General features: G+C 38.4%; 2 protein-coding genes across 2 annotated transcripts; one reads left to right on the forward strand and one right to left on the reverse strand.

The window, feature by feature from the left end:
* Positions 1-2,314: 2,314 nt before the first annotated feature.
* LOC149052245 (uncharacterized) lies at positions 2,315-3,326 on the reverse strand. Its single transcript, XM_089190335.1, has 3 exons — positions 3,094-3,326; positions 2,916-3,022; positions 2,315-2,776 (listed from the first exon to the last, which is right to left on the reverse strand). The coding sequence occupies exons 1-3, from the start codon at positions 3,185-3,187 to the stop codon at positions 2,606-2,608; spliced, it is 372 nt and encodes a 123-aa protein (XP_089046461.1). The 5' UTR covers positions 3,188-3,326; the 3' UTR covers positions 2,315-2,605.
* A 246-nt stretch (positions 3,327-3,572) lies between these two features.
* LOC149052246 (uncharacterized) lies at positions 3,573-15,841 on the forward strand. The gene is made up of 8 exons (XM_089180528.1): positions 3,573-5,995; positions 6,125-6,171; positions 6,691-6,756; positions 7,394-7,462; positions 10,173-10,253; positions 10,697-10,765; positions 12,227-14,145; positions 14,781-15,841. Exons 1-7 carry the CDS (start codon positions 4,668-4,670, stop codon positions 14,110-14,112), a joined length of 3,546 nt encoding a protein of 1,181 aa, XP_089036654.1. The 5' UTR covers positions 3,573-4,667; the 3' UTR covers positions 14,113-14,145; positions 14,781-15,841.
* Positions 15,842-18,935: the final 3,094 nt, after the last annotated feature.

An 18,935-nucleotide genomic window follows, 5' to 3' on the forward strand; every position in this document is an offset into this window, starting at 1 on the left:
TGAGTTAAGACTATAAGATAATCTTTTTTGGTCCAGTTGCTGAGGGAATAGAAAGCACTTTGGAACAGTGAGGCTCAAAATGCTGTTAATCAGTTCCTCAAATTCTATGTGAAACTATGATTAAGAATCAGCATGATCTAATTTTAGGAACAGCAGAACAGCTTTTGAAAACCTACAGATGCTGTAACCACTTTAGACTAGCTGCTTACCATAAGTAACTCATACTTGAAACTCCAGCTCAAATTGCACTTTAAATTAAATACGTTTGAAACCAAAAATCCCCTTTCTTTGAAATGTTTTGTTCTTTAAACACAGGTATCTTGTTCCCAAACTTATTAATTGATCTATTCATACTCAAATTCAAGCACAAACAAAACCTTTCAGCGGCTTTAAACCATTTCCTTCCCAAGATCTTAATAGCAATTCTCCTTACTGTCTGACACATAATTTTTATGATGTTAGTTCAAAGAATTTGGTATTGGATCAACTTCTAATCTCCCACTAGACTTTTTCTTAATTCTCTTCACTTGTCTGCTTGATATTGTATTAACATTGTAAGGAGAAATTCTGTGTTGGTCACCAGTGGAAGTCAAAGGGTTAAACAACAATTCACAGGTAAATAACAAGTCAGTTTTAATGGCATATTATTATTTTGATAGTGTCTTTATTGTCCATGAATACACATAGAAAGATCATAATCAGAAAACTTGTCACAGGTGAGACAATTACCCAATACATCATTTTAATGGGTATTGCGTTATGCAACGATAGAGCGTGATATTTAAGTGCTTTTGGATTGCCGAGCATTGTTGATCATCTTTTCTAACAAATTTCAAATGGTAAATAAAATACAGCCTTGTGCAATGAGTATCAAAACAAAGTTGTCTTCCTTAGTTCAGATAACATGTCTTGCCAGAGTGAGAGATAGGTAAGTAAAAGCAAAACAGTTGACTTAGGGTGTGGATAAAAATGACTCTTAGGAGGTGAATAGAGGTGGATTGGATTCAAGGGGTGGGCTCCATTTAATCGTGCAATTAGTAAAGGAAGTTGGGGAGGGGGCTGCTGAAACTTGTTTTCATTCTAGAGTTGAGCGCTTGAACGATGCCATCCAACACAACTTTCATTCGCTGCTTTCTGCCTGTTCCGTCTCTGGAGTCTATAGACAATTCAAAAGGAAGCGTGGACTTCATCTTGGTGACGTCGCTGTCTCTTTCAGCAGAGTGTGACTGATTCAATGCCTTGTTGTCCTCGCTCACAAAAGTGGCGCCTAAAATCGTAAAATTTTAAAAGGAATTAAGGCAACATAATACAAGAACGATGTAGACACATAAGATTTATTATGGAACTCGTAAATTTTACTTTAGGAGAAATATTAGGCGACAATGAGATTTGCTATTGTATTCACGAGTAGTCAAGTTTTCCGGTCGATCTGTAAACCTCATAAGAGAGACTTAGAGTCTCTCTGGCCATGACCAAGTGTGTCGACGCGTGAATTAAAATGCACGCGTGATCTGCACGATAGGAGCGGATCACTTGCTCAGTGCACATGCAAACAACAAGGGTGTAACTAGTTCTACCAAAGAGCAACACACGAAGTGCACGACACACCACCAGGTTAGCAGGCAAAATCGAAGTATCCCTAATAAGATTCACGGATGGACAACACGACCCGAGAATACATTAGGCGATTCGTACGGGTCACACGATTCGTGAATTTTTCACACGATCCCTAGGCATCGTACGAAACTACAAAATCTACCATGGCCTGAAAGACTCTCAAGTGGCGAAAAAAGTATCTTTAATAACATTTATGGATCGGCACCACGATCTTACGACTCGTGAATACAACAGACGACTCGTGAATACAACAGACGACTCGCGGGTTAGGAGCGTACGACTCGTAAATACATTTCAGATCATTACACGATCCGTACGGATCGTACGGATCGATGAGTCACTTTAAATTTACGACTCGTTACAATCCGTGGTATTGAACAATCCTCGCCAAACTTGCGAGTAAAAACAAAAAAGGAAAAGGCAGAAATGATGAGTGTCTACAAATAAGTTGTGCTCTTTCTCTCTCGATTTGCTTTACTGTAGTAATAGTTCGGCCCTTAAACAAATTCTTGCCCCTATTGGGAATTTCTCGGTTTCTGTTCGCTGAAAAGAATCTAATTAATGTCGAACTTCCCGTTCGCTAAACACAAACAAACCACACTTGAAGAATCACGTTTTTTTCTTTAATACATTCTCCTCACTGGTTTCACAAGGTTTTTCCTCTAAACTCACAAGGATGCGTTCTTCAAAAATTACAATAAAACCATTCACGATAAATGGCAATCGACAGAAAAATGGTCGAATGTAATCACATCACTAAATTAAAAAAGCACAGAAGCTGGTAAACCTTCAATTAAAAGGAAGATCATAGATCAATTCAGAGAAATAACAATAAAATAAATCGGAAACAGCTTTTTATAGCGGTTTACCACTACAATTTATCCGCAACCTTCATGTCACTTGCTAAAAATAGTTTAGAAAACATACTGTCGTTGTGCTATTCGCGGATTTCGAGAGCAAAATACAACAAACCTTCTTCCGAAGTTGATCATTTAATTAACCCTTTAAGTTCGAGATCACAATGTTTCTTTTCTTCGATGACTTCCTCGCGCTGAGTGCGTAGGTCTTGAAGTTCTTCGTGCGACTTCTCCTTATCGACCAGGGCAGCCGACTTGTTAATTCTGCCCCCAGACGACAACATCTGCTTTTCAAGTGATTTCTACAAGCAAAGAATTAAGGAAATTTAAAAACAAATAAAAAGTAAGAAAAACGATTTTACACCTGCGATAACAACAACGACAAGATATCTATCAATGAAAGGAACTCATTCAAAATCGGCCTAATCAGCAAAGTGTTACCAGTTTCTCTCCAGTCTCTCGAATTCTTGAACCAAACCCATCCATTTGAAGCTGAAATATCTTACTGTTGGGCGGTTTAAGACTTTCTGATGCATTTTCGTCAACAGCTGTACAGGGATAAACAACAGTTCGTGAGTTACTCGAGATGACCGAAATCACGCCAAATACTTCAAAGTACCTTGGCGGGTTTTCGAATTACTGCTAATCGAATCATTCAAAGGCGACTCTATCTGTCCATCCTCCTCCTCCTCTCCGCTATTTTCATTGTTCATTTCGCGTCCTCAGCAATGTTGGGAGACTCATCGAAGAGTGATATTATAAATTTTCGTGTCACATTTTAGCGATTATCAGCACCAAAATAAATTCATCCGACCGAAAACCATGAAACAAAGAGGCTTCAAACACGTACCTTTCTCCGCTTGCATCATGGTTATAAAAAAAAAAGGGCAAGCCGGGGGAGAAGCACACTACTCCCTAACTAGGGTCGGGTTGGGGAGTCTTTAATTCCTTTTTTTTTCAGTTATTTTAATTTCATAACTTAATTTATTTTTATCTATATGTTCCTTAACTCAAATGCCTGGCTATGGGTTCTTTTGAGAAGCTGAAAATTTTGGAACTTATCGTTTTATAAACCAGTGTAATTAAAAACTCTTCCGGCGAAGAATCAAGTTTTTATTGCAACAAGCACATATTAATCGATAAAATTGATGACGACAGATTGTTTTGCAAATCGTAAAAGAGGAGAGTCAGAACAACTCACGGTCTGGGTAATATGAGCATCGATCCTACACGCCAAATGTTTGAAGCGTTTAAAAGAGTTTTTATGTGTCTGACTCACGTCACCGAACGGTACCCTTTTTCCCTCTCCTAAACAAACAAAATGAAATAAAAATAAAAAGGAAAGGAAAAGGAGAAGATCAGTGCACCCGGCTCTCCGTACTCAGCGTCTAGTCTCGTACCCATATCCTACCGATTAACTCTAACTGAAATGAAGGATCGTTACAACCGCTTAGCCGTGGAGGTCTGGGTACAAGGCTACCAGTGTCCAGTAAAAGTGATGATGACGTGTGTTTGGATCACTCCAGTTTAGTTTTCCCTACTACAATCGTCCTATGAAGGAAAGAAAAAAAAAGACACAAAAAAAAAATAAAAAAAAAACAAATTGAAGTCGGTCATTTTAAAATCATCAAAGCATTCTCTTCGTTTCGGCTAGATCATTTTTTTGCTTGAATTGTTTGTCAACATTATCAAAAAATTGAAAGGTATGACAGCTTGAGCAGAGGAGGCCACGATGTCGTCAAAATGAATCTCTGTCCAACAGACATCTTTATACGGTGGACAAGGACACTAAAACTGAGATCTTTGTTGCACAATGCCTGGTTTAAGAGCGTTAACAAAAGTTCTATGCATTAACATGTTGTTAATGAGGATGAAGAGACAAGAAATCTAAGTTTCGTTTCCATTCGATTGCGGTTTATGAAGGCTTCTCTTTTTGTGACTTAGAGAATGTTGAGTTCGGTCATTTCCGAGTGTAACAAGAAAGAACCAAGGAAGAATAGAAGAGACTATTACAGTTCTTGATATGGACCTAGGACTATTCTCTTTTCCGTGACGTTTCGGAAAATGTTCGGAAAGTGTTCGGAAAGCTCTTATTTCGCACGCGACTTAAAGGCGGAAGTTGCGTGTCAAGATCCAGCGTACGAGTGATTCTCTTTTCTGCACTTCACATTTGTCTATTGAAAAAGCCTTGAGATGGAAAGAGGATCCTTGAATGCACTCGACGCGAATTCTGTGAAAGATAAAGGGAAAACTAAAGACCTCGAGGGCGGAGCATCTTGTTGCGTAGAAGTAATCGTGGATCAGTGTATTGACGTTATGTTTATCTGTGGCGAGTGGGGCTCTTCGAAGGGTGGATTATCAACGTTTAACAGGGAGCTTGCTTTGAATCTAGCGAAGTATTCGAAAGAAAGAATCAGGGTTCACTGCTTTGTTTGCCAAAGCACAGAAGAAGAACGACAAGATGCGAGCAGCAATGGAATCCATTTAATCACAGCACAGCGCCCTCCTGGATCTAGTGACCCGCTTGAATGGATTCGATTTCCACCATCAGAGCTTCCCAATCCTGACATCATCGTTGGCCACGGTAGAAAGTTTGGTGGTGCGGCTTATTCCATTCGACGAATAACAGGCTGTAAGTGGATACACTTTGTGCATGTGTTTTGCGAGGACCTTGGAAAGTACAAGCTGGAATGCAGCGTTACGGCCGATGCAATTGCAGATAACGAAGCGAAGAACAAACGAGAACTGGAGCTCTGCAAAGCATCTGACTCAGTCGTTGCAGTAGGCTCCCTACTACAAGGAAAATATCAAAGAAGTCTGCCAGATTTCAAAGTAGAAGTCATTACTCCGGGGATTTTCGAAAAGTATGTCAATCCAACAGCAAGGAAATCGAATAAATTTGAATCATCAGGAGAAGATGAGTTTCGCATCTTCATGTTCGGTCGTGGAAGCTTTGAGGACTTTGAACTGAAAGGATACGATATAATCGGTAAGGCTGTAGCTTCACTGGAAAGAAAATTCGAGCTCACTTTTGTTGGTGCACCACAAGATCAACAACGGAAGATTGAAAAATGGTTCCTGGAGGAAACGAAAATAACACGGAATCAACTAACCATCAGAGGCTTTTGTAATTACGAAGAAATGAGAGAGATGTTTCGTCAAGCGGATGCAGTTGTGATGCCATCCCGCACCGAGAGCTTCGGTCTGGTTGCCCTGGAGGCCATATCAGCTGGTGTGCCTTTACTGGTCTCCGGGGAATGTGGGATAGCCAAAGCCCTCCAAACTGTGGATGGGGGGATGGCTGTGGTCATCCCCTCAGCTTCACCAGAGGAATGGGCAAACAGAATCGAAGAGCTATCACAACAATCACCAGATGAGAGATATGCCTCCGCTGTGTGTCTGAGAGAGAATTATGGGAAGAGGTACCACTGGAAGGAAGAAAGTGAAAAGTTTATGAAGGTGATTCTGCAGTTGGCTCCCAATCCCTCTCCCAAGGAGACTGTAATCACAGCTTTGCTTTTGTAATGATAACTGTAATTTCTAAGTCAATGTCAATTTCAAAGAATGTTTGCACCGTGAGAATTATAGCTACTGACTTCCCCAAGAAAGATTTATTCCTTTGTAATAGAAACAATTGTGTTACTTTCAAGTGCATACCTATTAGATGATCAGGAACTGTCTCCAATTCTTGTTATTGGTCACTGAAGGTTGCTACTCATTAATGCCCTTACTGTCATTTTTGAAAAAGTAATCAAGAGAGAGATCACTTATTTAAGACATTTTTTTGCAAGATTACTAATTGTATTTCCTCGAATAAAAGCCCATGTTCAAATAAGTGCCCCCCCCCAAATAAGCATTCACCACTTAGACTGTAATTTCCAAAAAGCACCCCCTCGAATTACTGCCCCCCCCCTCCTCCCTCATTTTGTTAAAATAGTAGGGATACAATGAAAATCTGTTTCTATTGCCGCTTCATTTAATTGTAACCTATAGTGGAATCAGTGCAGGAGAATAGTTTCTTTTCCATTCAGTTATTTTAATCTCCACGTGATTGAAGAGTTCTGTTAGGTGTCTAATCTGTTCTTTTAAATTTCATGCCACTAAGCACCTTCCATCCAGGAAGTTACCCCCCCCCCTCCCCCCCTTGCAGGTACTTATAGGAGGAAATATGGCATCCTGAAATTAGATTGGCTTTATTTATTTCCTTTATTTCCAGGAAAGGTTCCTTGTAGTTCAAACAATAAAGAACAAACACAAAGGAAGGAGTTTTTGACAGCAAAAGGTAAATTTTGGATGATAATTGTAAAATCTATGAGCAATGAGTAATATTTGCTGGGAAGGACACAGGTCTAAAAAAATTCAAATTATTTATAAAAATTAATATTTTCATGAGTATTTTTACAGCATACACATCAATTTAACAATTTTGTGATGAAAGTAGAATTGTGTCATCTAAAACTTTGCAAATTGTTTTGCACCATCAGTTCAAAGCTTCAACATCCCTCCCACAGGCAACACTTTGGGTAACCTCACCGCCGTTTGCCCAATTGGGTTGCCTAGAAGGGGGTAAGATGTTGAAGCTTTAAAATGATTGGCAGCCAATTTGTTCTGATCCTTTGGACCCTGATCCATAAGTTTGCTCACCGTAACAAAAGAGACGTAAATCCTTCATCAGTCAGTGTAACCAGATTTATTCGAAGTAAATTTTTGCGGTGAAACGAGAAAGGGTTTTCACCAGCGAGCACGACAATACAATGACAATCCCTAAATCACATGGAAAATCAATACCATGATACCTTGCTACAATGCTAAACTGTGTGGTAACGCTAGACGTGTGACACGCGTGACAGAACACAATTATATGTAAGCTAGCCATGATGTCAGCTTATCTGATAAATATTTCTCCTCACTTTCTGCAGGTGATCTTCCACACAGTGGCCTAGAAGTTGGGAAAAGAGATGGAAGGGAACAAAGTGAGTCTGCACCAGGTGGGTGAATGAACATTTAAAATTGCAGGTTATACCCAAATTTGGTTCTTCTCTAAAAAATAAGCTTGCATGATATTGTTTGAACTGTACAAAAGATCTCTGACAGTCAGAAAGTAGAGTTGTAAAATTCTACATAACATTGAATGTTTAAATATTGTTGAAGGTTTGTCTTGAATCAGCAGATAATTTCTGATTAACAATTGATAAGTTCAGTCTAATTTAGAGCAGAAACTTGAATTAATAATTTGTTTAGTTTCTTTAATTTTCTTCAAATAAACTAAACAGCTAAGATAAAAAAAAATAAGAAAGAAGAGTGTGTGCCACGTGAGTAAACTTTAGTTAGCATGTTACATTTAGGAATATTACAGTAAGACTGCAATTATCAGGAGCATTGTAAGGAACAAATCAGTGAATCAAGTATGCCACAGAAGAGCTCTTCTAATCTGCATCTTCCAGTTGAATACTATGACCAATGAGTGCCCATGCTCTAAGATTTGAGTCTTACCTGTGTTTGGTTCATTTAATGACTGCATAATTTGTATTTTTTCATATTCATTAGATTCAGATACTTTAATAAAATACTGTTGGAAGTATACAGGCATAAATTAATAGGCCATATCTATAAGCGGCAAACATGCACGTGTATATGAACTAATGTCAATGAGTGTGCTTCTAATAATCTAATAAGAATAATTTGTGCATTCAGGGTTGTGAGTTTTGTTTGGCTTTTGAACATGTAACTGCTTGGTTCATGTTGGAGTATTAGAATAAGTCTTGTTGACAGAAACTCTTCAGCAATTTATGTATTTCAACCGATATGAAATATACAGGGGGGAATGGGGGTTAGGGAGATGTCCTGGATAAAAAAACAAGGAAGGACAGTAGGGGAGGGACTGGGACTCCTCAGGGATATTAGACTTTTTCCTTTTATTTTGTGTAACATTCCTATTTTGTTGCTTTGGTCTAATCCCTTCAATATCCAAAATTGATCAATGTGTAATTTCTCATAACACTGTCACATAAAGCCTCTTCTTGCAAAAAGGGGGCAATATTGATTTTAAGGGTAAAATGTTAAGACATCCATCATTTTTACTTTTTCTTGTCTTCTAAATAGTAGTCTATTTGCAGGTTTCCAAACAGGGTAGCATTCCATAATGTTATATTTCTCTCCTTTACAATGCATGTCATTTAATTATAATCGTCAATAAACTCTAGTAAAAAGAATAGGGTATATAATATAGGGTATATAATAACATGTCATTTCATGATACAAAGAATAGGGTTGGTTGGTGAACACTGCAAATTAGTGATTCAGATGTCATAGAACATGATTAAACTATGGAAGTTTTCCAAAATGCCAAGGCAATGTAGAAATTCTTTTTTGTAGTTAATAACTTTCATATCCCGTCTGTAACACTTAGAGCAACTGAAAACAAACCAAGTCGAGGCTTTGCTTTAGCTGTGTTGTTAGCAAGCAGTTATGACTATTTTTTATTTATTTACGAATCATGATAGCAAACAGAAAAACTTGACTGAATACCAAAGTGACGGCTAACAGGCATTTTCAATCAGAACTAAAACTTGACACAATTGATACAATCAATAGTGACTAAGCTTTGACCACGAGTTTAGACAACAATACAGTGGATTATTATCAGTCACAGTGAAAAGTCTCTAACATAAGACCAACACAGGTGTAACAAACTAATTGATTTGTCAATTATGTGATTCAGCTAAAAAAAATGTATGTTTCTAAAACTATTACATTTGGTAAAGCAAAGACCTATGTGTAATTACTGATTGGGATGAAGCTATTTAGTGTATGTAGAACTTGAACTGTAGCTGTTTCTGCTTTACTTTCAACTTATAAGGAAATGCATGGAAATACCTGTAGAACTTTATTATCCCATCACTTATTAATCAAAGCACTATTTGAGTGAATTCCAGAAAGAGATTAAGTCTAGATAAAGCCTTGATATAATGAAGAAGGTTTTGAGTTAGTTGTCACCAAAAATAATATAATTGGTAATCAAAGAAGAGCTTAATTTACTTGCAGTATTCATGTTGGCTTATGGATAATTTAGCAATTGGATCAAACAATATCAATGTTTGTGCTTGCCTTACTCTTTCTTCCACAACACTTCTCACTCTTCTGACTTTTTCAATGAAGCTGAAAGGAGGCAAAATATTCTCTCACCTCCACTCAGGACTGATATAGTAAATATGTTTAACATTTGAGTCTTTCCTGTGTTTGGTTCATTTAATGACTGCATAATTTGTATTTTTTTGATATTCGTGAGATTTAGGTACTATGATGAAATATTGTTGGAAGAATGCAAGCATAAAATTACCACGTCATATCTATGAGCGTCATGAGCATATGCATTCAGGGTTGTGAGTTTTGTGTGGCTTTTGAACATGTAACTTCTTGGTTTATGTTCATCATCATCATTATCATTGCTCGTTGTACCAGTAAACGCGTAAGGTGGTCACATTTTCTGCCCAACCCCCCCCCCCCCAGTCTCATGCCACTGCCTTGGCCACATTCCAGCTCTTACACCCTGTTTTGCCTCTCTTTCTTTTGACAGCCCTTCTCCAAGTGGTCTTTGGTCTTCCTTCCGCCGTTCGTGCCTTCTGCAGTCTCTTCCTAATATCTTTACTGCCTCCACCTCCAAAAATAGTTCTTTTTAACCTAAACACGTTGTTGCAGGTGCAGCTGTATATGACTCAGCAGAACACGCACAGAGAAATACAAAAGAAGTTTGGACAGCAGCAGGTACAGCTGTAAAAGGTATATACCACTTGCCTATCAGCAATGTATGTGTTTCAACCAATATGAAATATAAGGGGGAAGGGGGGTTGGGGAGAACGTCCTGGATAAAACAACAAGAAAGGACTTTGGGGAGGGACTGCAACTCAGGGATATTAGACTTTTTCCTTTTATTTTATGTAACATTCCTTTTTTTTTGCTTTAGTTTTATCTCTTTAATACCCAAAATTGATCAACATATAATTTCTCATAACATTGTCATTTAAAGCCTCTTGTTGCAAAAAGGGGGAAATATTGATCTAAAGGGTAGTAACATTGCAAGAATGTGGAGGTGAGAGAGGACAACGAATATTAAGACATCCATTATTTCTCCTTTTTTCTTGTCTTTTAAATGGAAGTCTATTTGCAGGTTTTCCAAACCAGGTAGCTTTCCATAATGTAATATTTCTCTACTTTCTCCACAGAAGAAGCTCCAAACACCTCTTTAAAGAGAAAAAGAACTGATGGAAATGAACCAACAAAGTCTATTCCAGGTGAGTAAACTTTACAATGCATGTCATTTAATTATAATCGTCAATAAACTCTAGTAAAAAGAATAAGGCTGGCCGGTGAACACTGCAAATTAGTGATTCAGATGTCATAGGACAATTTGATTGAACTAATCTCGATTTGTCGATTATACAATTCAACTAAATACGAAATTAATGTTTTAACAAGGCCCACATTGAAAACAGTTCTATAACTGAAAAGTTTACTTGGTCTTAAGTTCCGTCCCAACTCTCCCCTCTCTATACCCTTCTTGCATTATGTTGCCTTTCCTAATTTCGTTTCAAATTGTTTGATTTTAGGTGACACATTTGCGAGCGAGGTCAACATATTAAACAAGAACACTAAATCTCCCCCCTCCCCCCAATCGAATAATCATCTTCCCCTTCCCTCTCACTGTCCAAAATAAAGGGAGAACCTGATTCTTTAACATTTTATTTATAACTTTATCAAGCTTAAACTACAGCCAAATCAGTAGAGTCTATAGTTTCTTACTTAACATCCCCTGGATTAAGCGATTCTCTTCCGATAAGTGCCCCTCCTTGTAGCCACAACTTGAAATAATTCGTGCCCAGGTGCTTATTCGAGGAAATGCATCTAAACTTATTAAATGTGGTGAAGCAAAGACATTCGTGCACCAGTAATTGCTGATTGGGATGAAGCCTATAATACCCAAAGTTGTACAACCTTTAATTTCTCACCACATCTTAATTTATAGCCTCTTCTAGCAAGAAGGAGCACAAATTTGGGTAAATTGTAAAGTACAACAAAACCTGCTACGATATGATTTTATTATAACTGTCAATTAACTTTAATACCAAAAACATAGCTGGACGGCAAATGCTTAAAATTAGTGATTTCAAAGTCATAGAATATAATTTTCATATCCTGTCTGTAAGGCTAACGTCAACTGAAATTCAGTCAAATCGAGATTTTGCTTTAAGCGTTTTGTTAACGAGTTGTTAGGAAGATTTTAGATATATGAAAATTCACATATTTGCACTGCGGTGGAGAGATGAAATTAAGGGATCCTCGCAGCTAAGAACACTACTGAAACGAGTAGTTGTAAATAGGACCTGAAAAAAATTAGGACTTTTGTTGATACCAATCTATTACAATTGTTTTGATTACTCGTATCGAGATAAGCAGCCATTTTCCAGTAGAAGTTTGAAATGATATAATTTCCTCGCGTGAGGTGATGTTAGCGAGATACAACGCAATCCTTGACCAACCAGAGTGCATGCATCTCTATAGTCACCAGAGCAATTATACCTATCAGTCATTGTTATTATCATAATTAGTATTACTATAATTGTTATTGTTTCAAATTTTCTTTGTTACCTAGTTTTCCTCTTAACGGCGCTAGTACTAAAATAAATCTCGTGTCTTTACATCCTCCTTGTAGTTTAATATCAATCGTAATTTCCTTTCACATTATATGATTTTAGGCGACACTTCTGTGAGCAAAGACAACAAGGAATTGAATCAGTTACACTCTGCAAAAAGAGACAGTGACGTCACTGAGATGAAATCGACACTTCCTCGCGGATTTTCTGTTGACTCTAGGGACGCAGAGGGCAGAACGCTGCTAATGAATGCTGCTTTGAATGGCAACGTTAAAGCGGTGAAGAGTATAATGAAAAGGGGAGCAGACCCGTCCCTGATGGACAACAGAGGATGGAACACGTTACATTACGCCGCTCAGGGCGGAGACACTGATATTATATCTCTAATCCATACTCACCTTCCCAACATTGAGTCAAAGACAGGTGAGGGTTACACGCCACTAATGGTGGCGGCCTTCACTGGCAAATTACATGCAGTGAAATGGTTTCTTGAGGAGGGGGCAACTGTAACCTGCGAATACAACAGAGGACGGAACACGTTACATTATGCCGCAAAGGGCGGAGACACTGATATTATATCTCTAATCCATACTCACCTTCCCAACATTGAGTCAAAGACAGGTGAGGGTTACACGCCACTAATGGTGGCGGCTTTCACTGGCAAATTACATGCAGTGAAATGGTTTCTTGAGGAGGGGGCAACTGTAACCTGCGAATGCAACAGAGGACGGAACACGTTACATTATGCCGCAAAGGGCGGAGACACTGATATTATATCTCTAATCCATACTCACCTGCCCAACATTGAGTCAAAAACAGGCGAAGGTCTTACGCCAATAATGGTGGCGGCTTTTTGTGGCAAATTACATGCAGTGAAATGGTTTCTTGAGAAGGGGGCAACTGTAGCCTGTGAAGACAAAAGAGGTGGGAACACGTTACATCGTGCCGCACAGGGCGGAGACACTGATATTATATCTCTAATCCATACTCACCTGCCCAACATTGAGTCAAAAACAGGCGAAGGTCTTACGCCACTAATGTTGGCGGCTTTTTGTGGCAAATTACGTGCAGTGAAATGGTTTCTTGAGAAGGGGGCAACTGTAGCCTGTGAAGACAACCAAGGAGCGAATACGTTTCATTATGCCGCACAGGGCGGAGACACTGATATTATATCTCTAATCCATACTCACCTGCCCAACATTGAGTCAAAAACAGACGAGGGTTACACGCCACTAATGGTGGCGGCTTTGTGTGGTAAATTACAAGCAGTGAAATGGTTTCTTGAGAAGGGGGTGACTGTAACCTGTGAAAGCATCAGTGGATGGAACACGTTACATCATGCTGCAATGGGCGGAGACAATGATATTATATCTCTAATCCATACTCACCTGCCCAACATTGAGTCAAAAACAGGCGAAGGTCTTACGCCACTAATGGTGGCGGCTTTTTGTGGCAAATTACATGTAGTGAAATGGTTTCTTGAGAAGGGGGCAACTGTAGCCTGTGAAGACAAAAGAGGTTGGAACACGTTACATCGTGCCGTACAGGGCGGAGACACTGGTGTTATATCTCTAATTCATACTCACCTGCCCAACATTGAGTCAAAAACAGGCGAAGGTCTTACGCCACTAATGTTGGCGGCTTTTTGTGGCAAATTACATGTAGGGAAATGGTTTCTTGAGAAGGGGGCAACTGTAACCTCTGTTGGTAGCAATAGATGGGATGTATTACATTTTGCCGCACAAGGCGGTGACCCTGATACCATTGATCTTATCCTTACTCACCTGCCGGACATTGAGTCAAAAACAGCTGATGGTGAAACACCTCTTATCATAGCTGTTCTTTATGGAAAGCTGCAGGGTGTAAAGTGTCTTCTTGAGAGGGGAGCCAATCCTTCGGCTAAAGATAACAATGGAAATGACTCTTTAAATCATGCATTATCATCGGACTCAGATGTCTTTGACTTGCTGCTGAGTCGCGGTGCCTAGAAATGAGTTAACGACGGGTAATGATTAACTCAGGTTGGTGGAGTAAGCCTTACAGCTTATTATATGTTCGTTTAATTCTTCAATGTCAAAATGTAACTCACTGGTTTGTTTGTTCCGTCAACTTCAAAGCCATTCTTTTTACTAACTGATCTATTGCTGCAAATGGAGGTTTTCTAACAGGCTGCGTGTTATTTGATATTTTACCAACTAGACCTACGTACAATCTGCACAAGTTGTGAGCTGTGTAACAGTTTCGGTACTGAATATCTTATGTCGTTAAAGTTGAACTTGAGCCTGGGCTTCCTATGGCATGTTGGCTGGGTGTAAGGATTTAGTTCTATTAAGCTAGGTGATTTCAACACTGTGCACACAGAGGCATTTTTCTCAGAATTTGGTTATCCAGCTTTTGAAAGCTTTCATGAAATCAAAGTTGTAGAAGTCACCCGAAGACAAAAGTCAGTGGCATGTGGACAGACTCTGTCAGAGCACAGCCATAAGCTTAAAAGATATGAATGATGCGAATGAATCCTATGTTGCGGTGTTAGTGCTAGGCTGCATGAGACGATATGTACCAAGATATGCAGCTTCTTAGAGCAGTGTGTTCTTGTTCAGTTGTCGTAGGAATCTTCATTTCTCTTCCTAAAATACTCATTGGTTTTGTCTCTTAGATTGCAGATTGCGTGGTGTTGTCAATAGTTGATGTTCTCGTGTGGCTTGTACTATACAGGAAAAACTGTCAGTGTGGGAGATTTTTGAAAATGAACACACTCTGATAACAGCCTGAAGTATATGTCTGTACAATATTGCCGGTGATTTTATTTTTATCTGGTTAAACGTCTTTAAAATTGATATGATGTCATGTATACTTCACAACGAGGGTTTTTTTTTTAATAGAACGCATTAATTTTAAAGACAGAAGTGAAGATTTCTGCAATGTTACCGGCCTCTTTATTTTTCTTAAGGCGTTTTGAAATTAATATGACTATGTTTATTTTTCACAAGTAAAGGGGTTTCTTTTACCATGTAACATTTTTGTTTTCTAGAACACGTAAATGTAATATAATAGCTGTGAAATTTTATGCAAAAGTTGGAAATATGAAAGTTGAGCAAGTTTATGGACAAGTTTATGTCCCAAAGCTAAAAATGCGTTTTGATAACTTTTGTACCGAGCTAAAATCAAGGTTTCAAATACTATTTGATATAAGAGTACATGGCTTTTACATTTCACAAGATGTACAGAATATCTCATTTTTCAAGGACATTTTTTAATAGAATACATGAAGAAATTTCTTCATTCTGATTGGTTGCAATACAGTTTTCATGCAACATCAATGCAGAAGAGAACCAATTCAGTACAGAACATTGTTAATTCCGTGAAAAAACGATAACAAACTGTTTAATAGCTTAAACAAGAAAGGCCTGTGGAAAAATTTGCCCTTTGACTAAAGACGTTGATTTGACCTAACGCGCAATGAGGTTTGCAAGGTTTGGATGAATCATTTTGTACGTGTTTCAACCCTCTTTGTTTCTGCGTTATCAGGTGAAGGTATCTCGAAAATTAGATCGTCTATAAATGAATTAGAAGTGACATAATTTTTCTCAAGCAATTTGAAACGAGTAGGCACTCCGAATTTTTAAAAAGACTACAAAATATAACTCCAATTGTTACAAATGTTTAGGTAACCTTTGTAAGCGAGGTTATAACCTTAGTCAATAAATTTTTATATCACCGAACGAAAGAATATGTTGTTTATCAATGGGAACGACTGATATTTCTAGCTTCAGGGGAAGTAGTAAAAAAATCCCTGTTTGGATAAAATATGGAGAAAGGGGAGAGGTAAAAGGAGCAAAATTCATTTATCGTCTATAGGGAACAGGGCCTCTTTTCTTCGGGGGGGGGGAATTCTCCGCTTTTTAGGGGAAGGGAGGCTGGATCAGTTTTCGCTATAAAGGGGAAGTGGGTGTCTGCCAATGAGGGGGATTATTAGAATACTACAGAGGGGGAATCGGGTAAATTTTATTCTATTTTATTTACCCTTCCCAGGTCATAAATAATAAGCGGTCCCAAACAAACAAAGAAAAAACATTCGAGGGAATGAAGAACTGCGTTCAAGAAGGGTACAGTTGTTAACCCTTCCCAGTCCTCTCCCCGTGTTCACAATAAGTGAGCCTTTGACAATTGTGTTAGCTTCAGTTTTGGCAAAATTTAGCAAACCACTGAAGTATACAAGATCGTTATTCTGTTTGTATACTACTTCAACATACTTGACTTTGCATATCTAATTAGGCCACTTAGAAACTAAGTAATTTAGTTTTATCAATTGAGCTGACAATATAAATTTGCCACTGTAAACAGTTAAACAGCTGAAGTTAGGAGCGTTTAGGCGCTTTTAAATTCTTCACGGTGGCAAATTAACGTTATCAACCCTGTTGATAATACTAAATTACCCTATTATACTCTCCTACCGACACAGCACCACTGTTTCTTTAGAGACTTGCCTCCTTTACTCAAACACTATTCAGGCAAAGGAATGCAAATAACTTACAAAAAACGCTAAGTTCATTTTTCGTTTCAAAATTAGCGCTGGTAATTTAGAAAAAATTACTGACGACTTGCTTCCTAAGATAGAGCACGTACACTTATAAAGTGGTATCATTGTAATAAAATTGTTTATTTACTAAGCTCAGTTATGCACGCATTCTGATTGGTTCTCACTTATGATCTATTGGAGGACAGCCGTATAGATGACGTCATCATTAAAACTTTTTTCCGTATATTTTAATTCTTTATTATATAAAGCAAAAAGATTCCAAGTTGCCGTACGTCTGTTCAGTAATAGATCACAGAGGATGTCAAAATGTGGTAAGAACATCAGTGACACACTCGGCTGCGCCTCGTGTGCCACTTTTTTGTTCTTACCACATTTTGATGTCATCTCTGATCTATTAATGAACAGACGCACGGCAACTTGGCATCTATTTGTTAAACAGACGTAGCAATGTTCTTTTTTGCAAGGTTGCATTGTCAAGTAGATATAATTTTACGAGAGAAAGCTTTATACGAGCGGATATTTTGTCATTGCTTATGTCCTCTGTTTTTTTACAGGTTGTAGTTACTTCCTTCTTAAGAAACCATTACACAGCCTGTCAATGACCATTCACAGCAGGTATCATCAGTGGCGAGAGATTCTGAGCACACCTTTACTCAATGTTAAGCACGTGAGTTAATATCAGAGCAATGATTTAAGGGTTACCCAGTGCAGCAAGTCGTAATGAATTCTATCCTCCGTTGTTCATCAGGCCCAGATCTGCTCCTCTCTTCATTCAACCCTTAACAGGAAATGTTACCAAAAATCAAACATTTTTAAAATTTCGTGGCAAAAGCTCAAAAATCAATTTTGCTCATAATCTCATGTTAGGTAGACCTTGATATAAAACAAAACACTGCATAGTTCATTGGGCTTAATATTGATTAGTTTTTAGAAAATCGGTAATCAAGAATTTTTGTGAAGAGGCCGCTTTTTCAATGCGAAAGTTAGGGCGATTTACTGACCTGTTCAAAACCAATTTCCAACCATACAGCAAGCCTGGGATTTTTCGGTCCAGATATCCTCAGCCTAGCAGCGGTATTGACTCAACCATTTGTCCATTGCATCGCGAAAACCTTGGTTTGGGTTGGAGGCGGGGATGTGCTCCGTGGTGTGGAGTGCCAGAGGCATCATCCAATCCAATCATGACAGAAGACGCAAAAACTTGCCGAAATGTGATCGAGGAATCGGGAAAATTAATTTAAAAAAAACTGGAGTGTTTCTTCAAGTAGGCTCAGGTAAGTTTGCATTTTTCAAACTTGGTTTAACTCTACTGACTTCTCTTCGTTTCCTAAAGAAAATTTACTCGAAGCGTTTGGCTCTAATTTTCTTAGGTATTTGCGCATCTTGTCGAAAAACCCTCAGGCTGCTTACAGCAGAGGAAAAAGAGTCGACAGTCATAGTAAGTTCGAGTCCTCGTTACGTTGACACCAGTGTATTAATGCAGATGGAAAATTTTAATCAGGTAAGCTTTGATCCACGCTAGGATATTTATAGTCAGCTTGCCCTCTGTCATTCTGTTAAGTATCAGGCGGCAAATACCATATAGGTTCCCCATTTTTTGTCTCAATAAAGTTAGCGGGAACTGGTGACTAATCACACCACATTTTTTTCAAAATGCGTTGAATATTTGGCTGGTTCCCGCGGATTTTTGCTGTGGCTGGTTACAGGAAGCTAGAACTGCGAAAAAAAGCTCTGCTATCAGCTTCCGTAATGCAAAAGACAGTTATGTTTATATGGGATTTTGACATGTTTTAATCCATACTCTCTCTAAAATATAACTCAAAAGGAAAGATAACCGTAAGAAGACTGGAGCGAATGATTAGTTTCTGTAGTTGACCCCTGTTTAATAAATTGTCATAGAATCTCTCGGAATTCATTATCCGCGACTGGTCATGTCCGAGTGATCCCGTTCAACACACTGAGGCAATAATGTTCTTACCCTTTTCAGAGCTGGTGACCATAGACGGGCTGAATTATTTTTTAAAAAAAAGTTAGGTGATGACAGTTTTGAAATTAATTTAGAGGCTAGATCTTGTTTTCCGAGTGGTTCATTGATTTTACACAGAAAGATGGTTTACGTGAATTATCGCCGTAGAATATGGTCGAGGGTATATTATGGAATAACTGATATTGAAACTAAAAAGAATCGTTGGTTAGAAAGGTTTAGCATCAGCATTATATAAAGGGTTCATGATTTTCCAGCCCCAATTCCCAAAAGTCCGTACATGTGAA

This window comes from Pocillopora damicornis, chromosome 1, assembly GCF_964200805.1.
Source record: "Pocillopora damicornis chromosome 1, jaPocDami1.2, whole genome shotgun sequence".
In the NCBI taxonomy this organism is placed as follows: Eukaryota; Metazoa; Cnidaria; class Anthozoa; order Scleractinia; family Pocilloporidae; genus Pocillopora; species Pocillopora damicornis.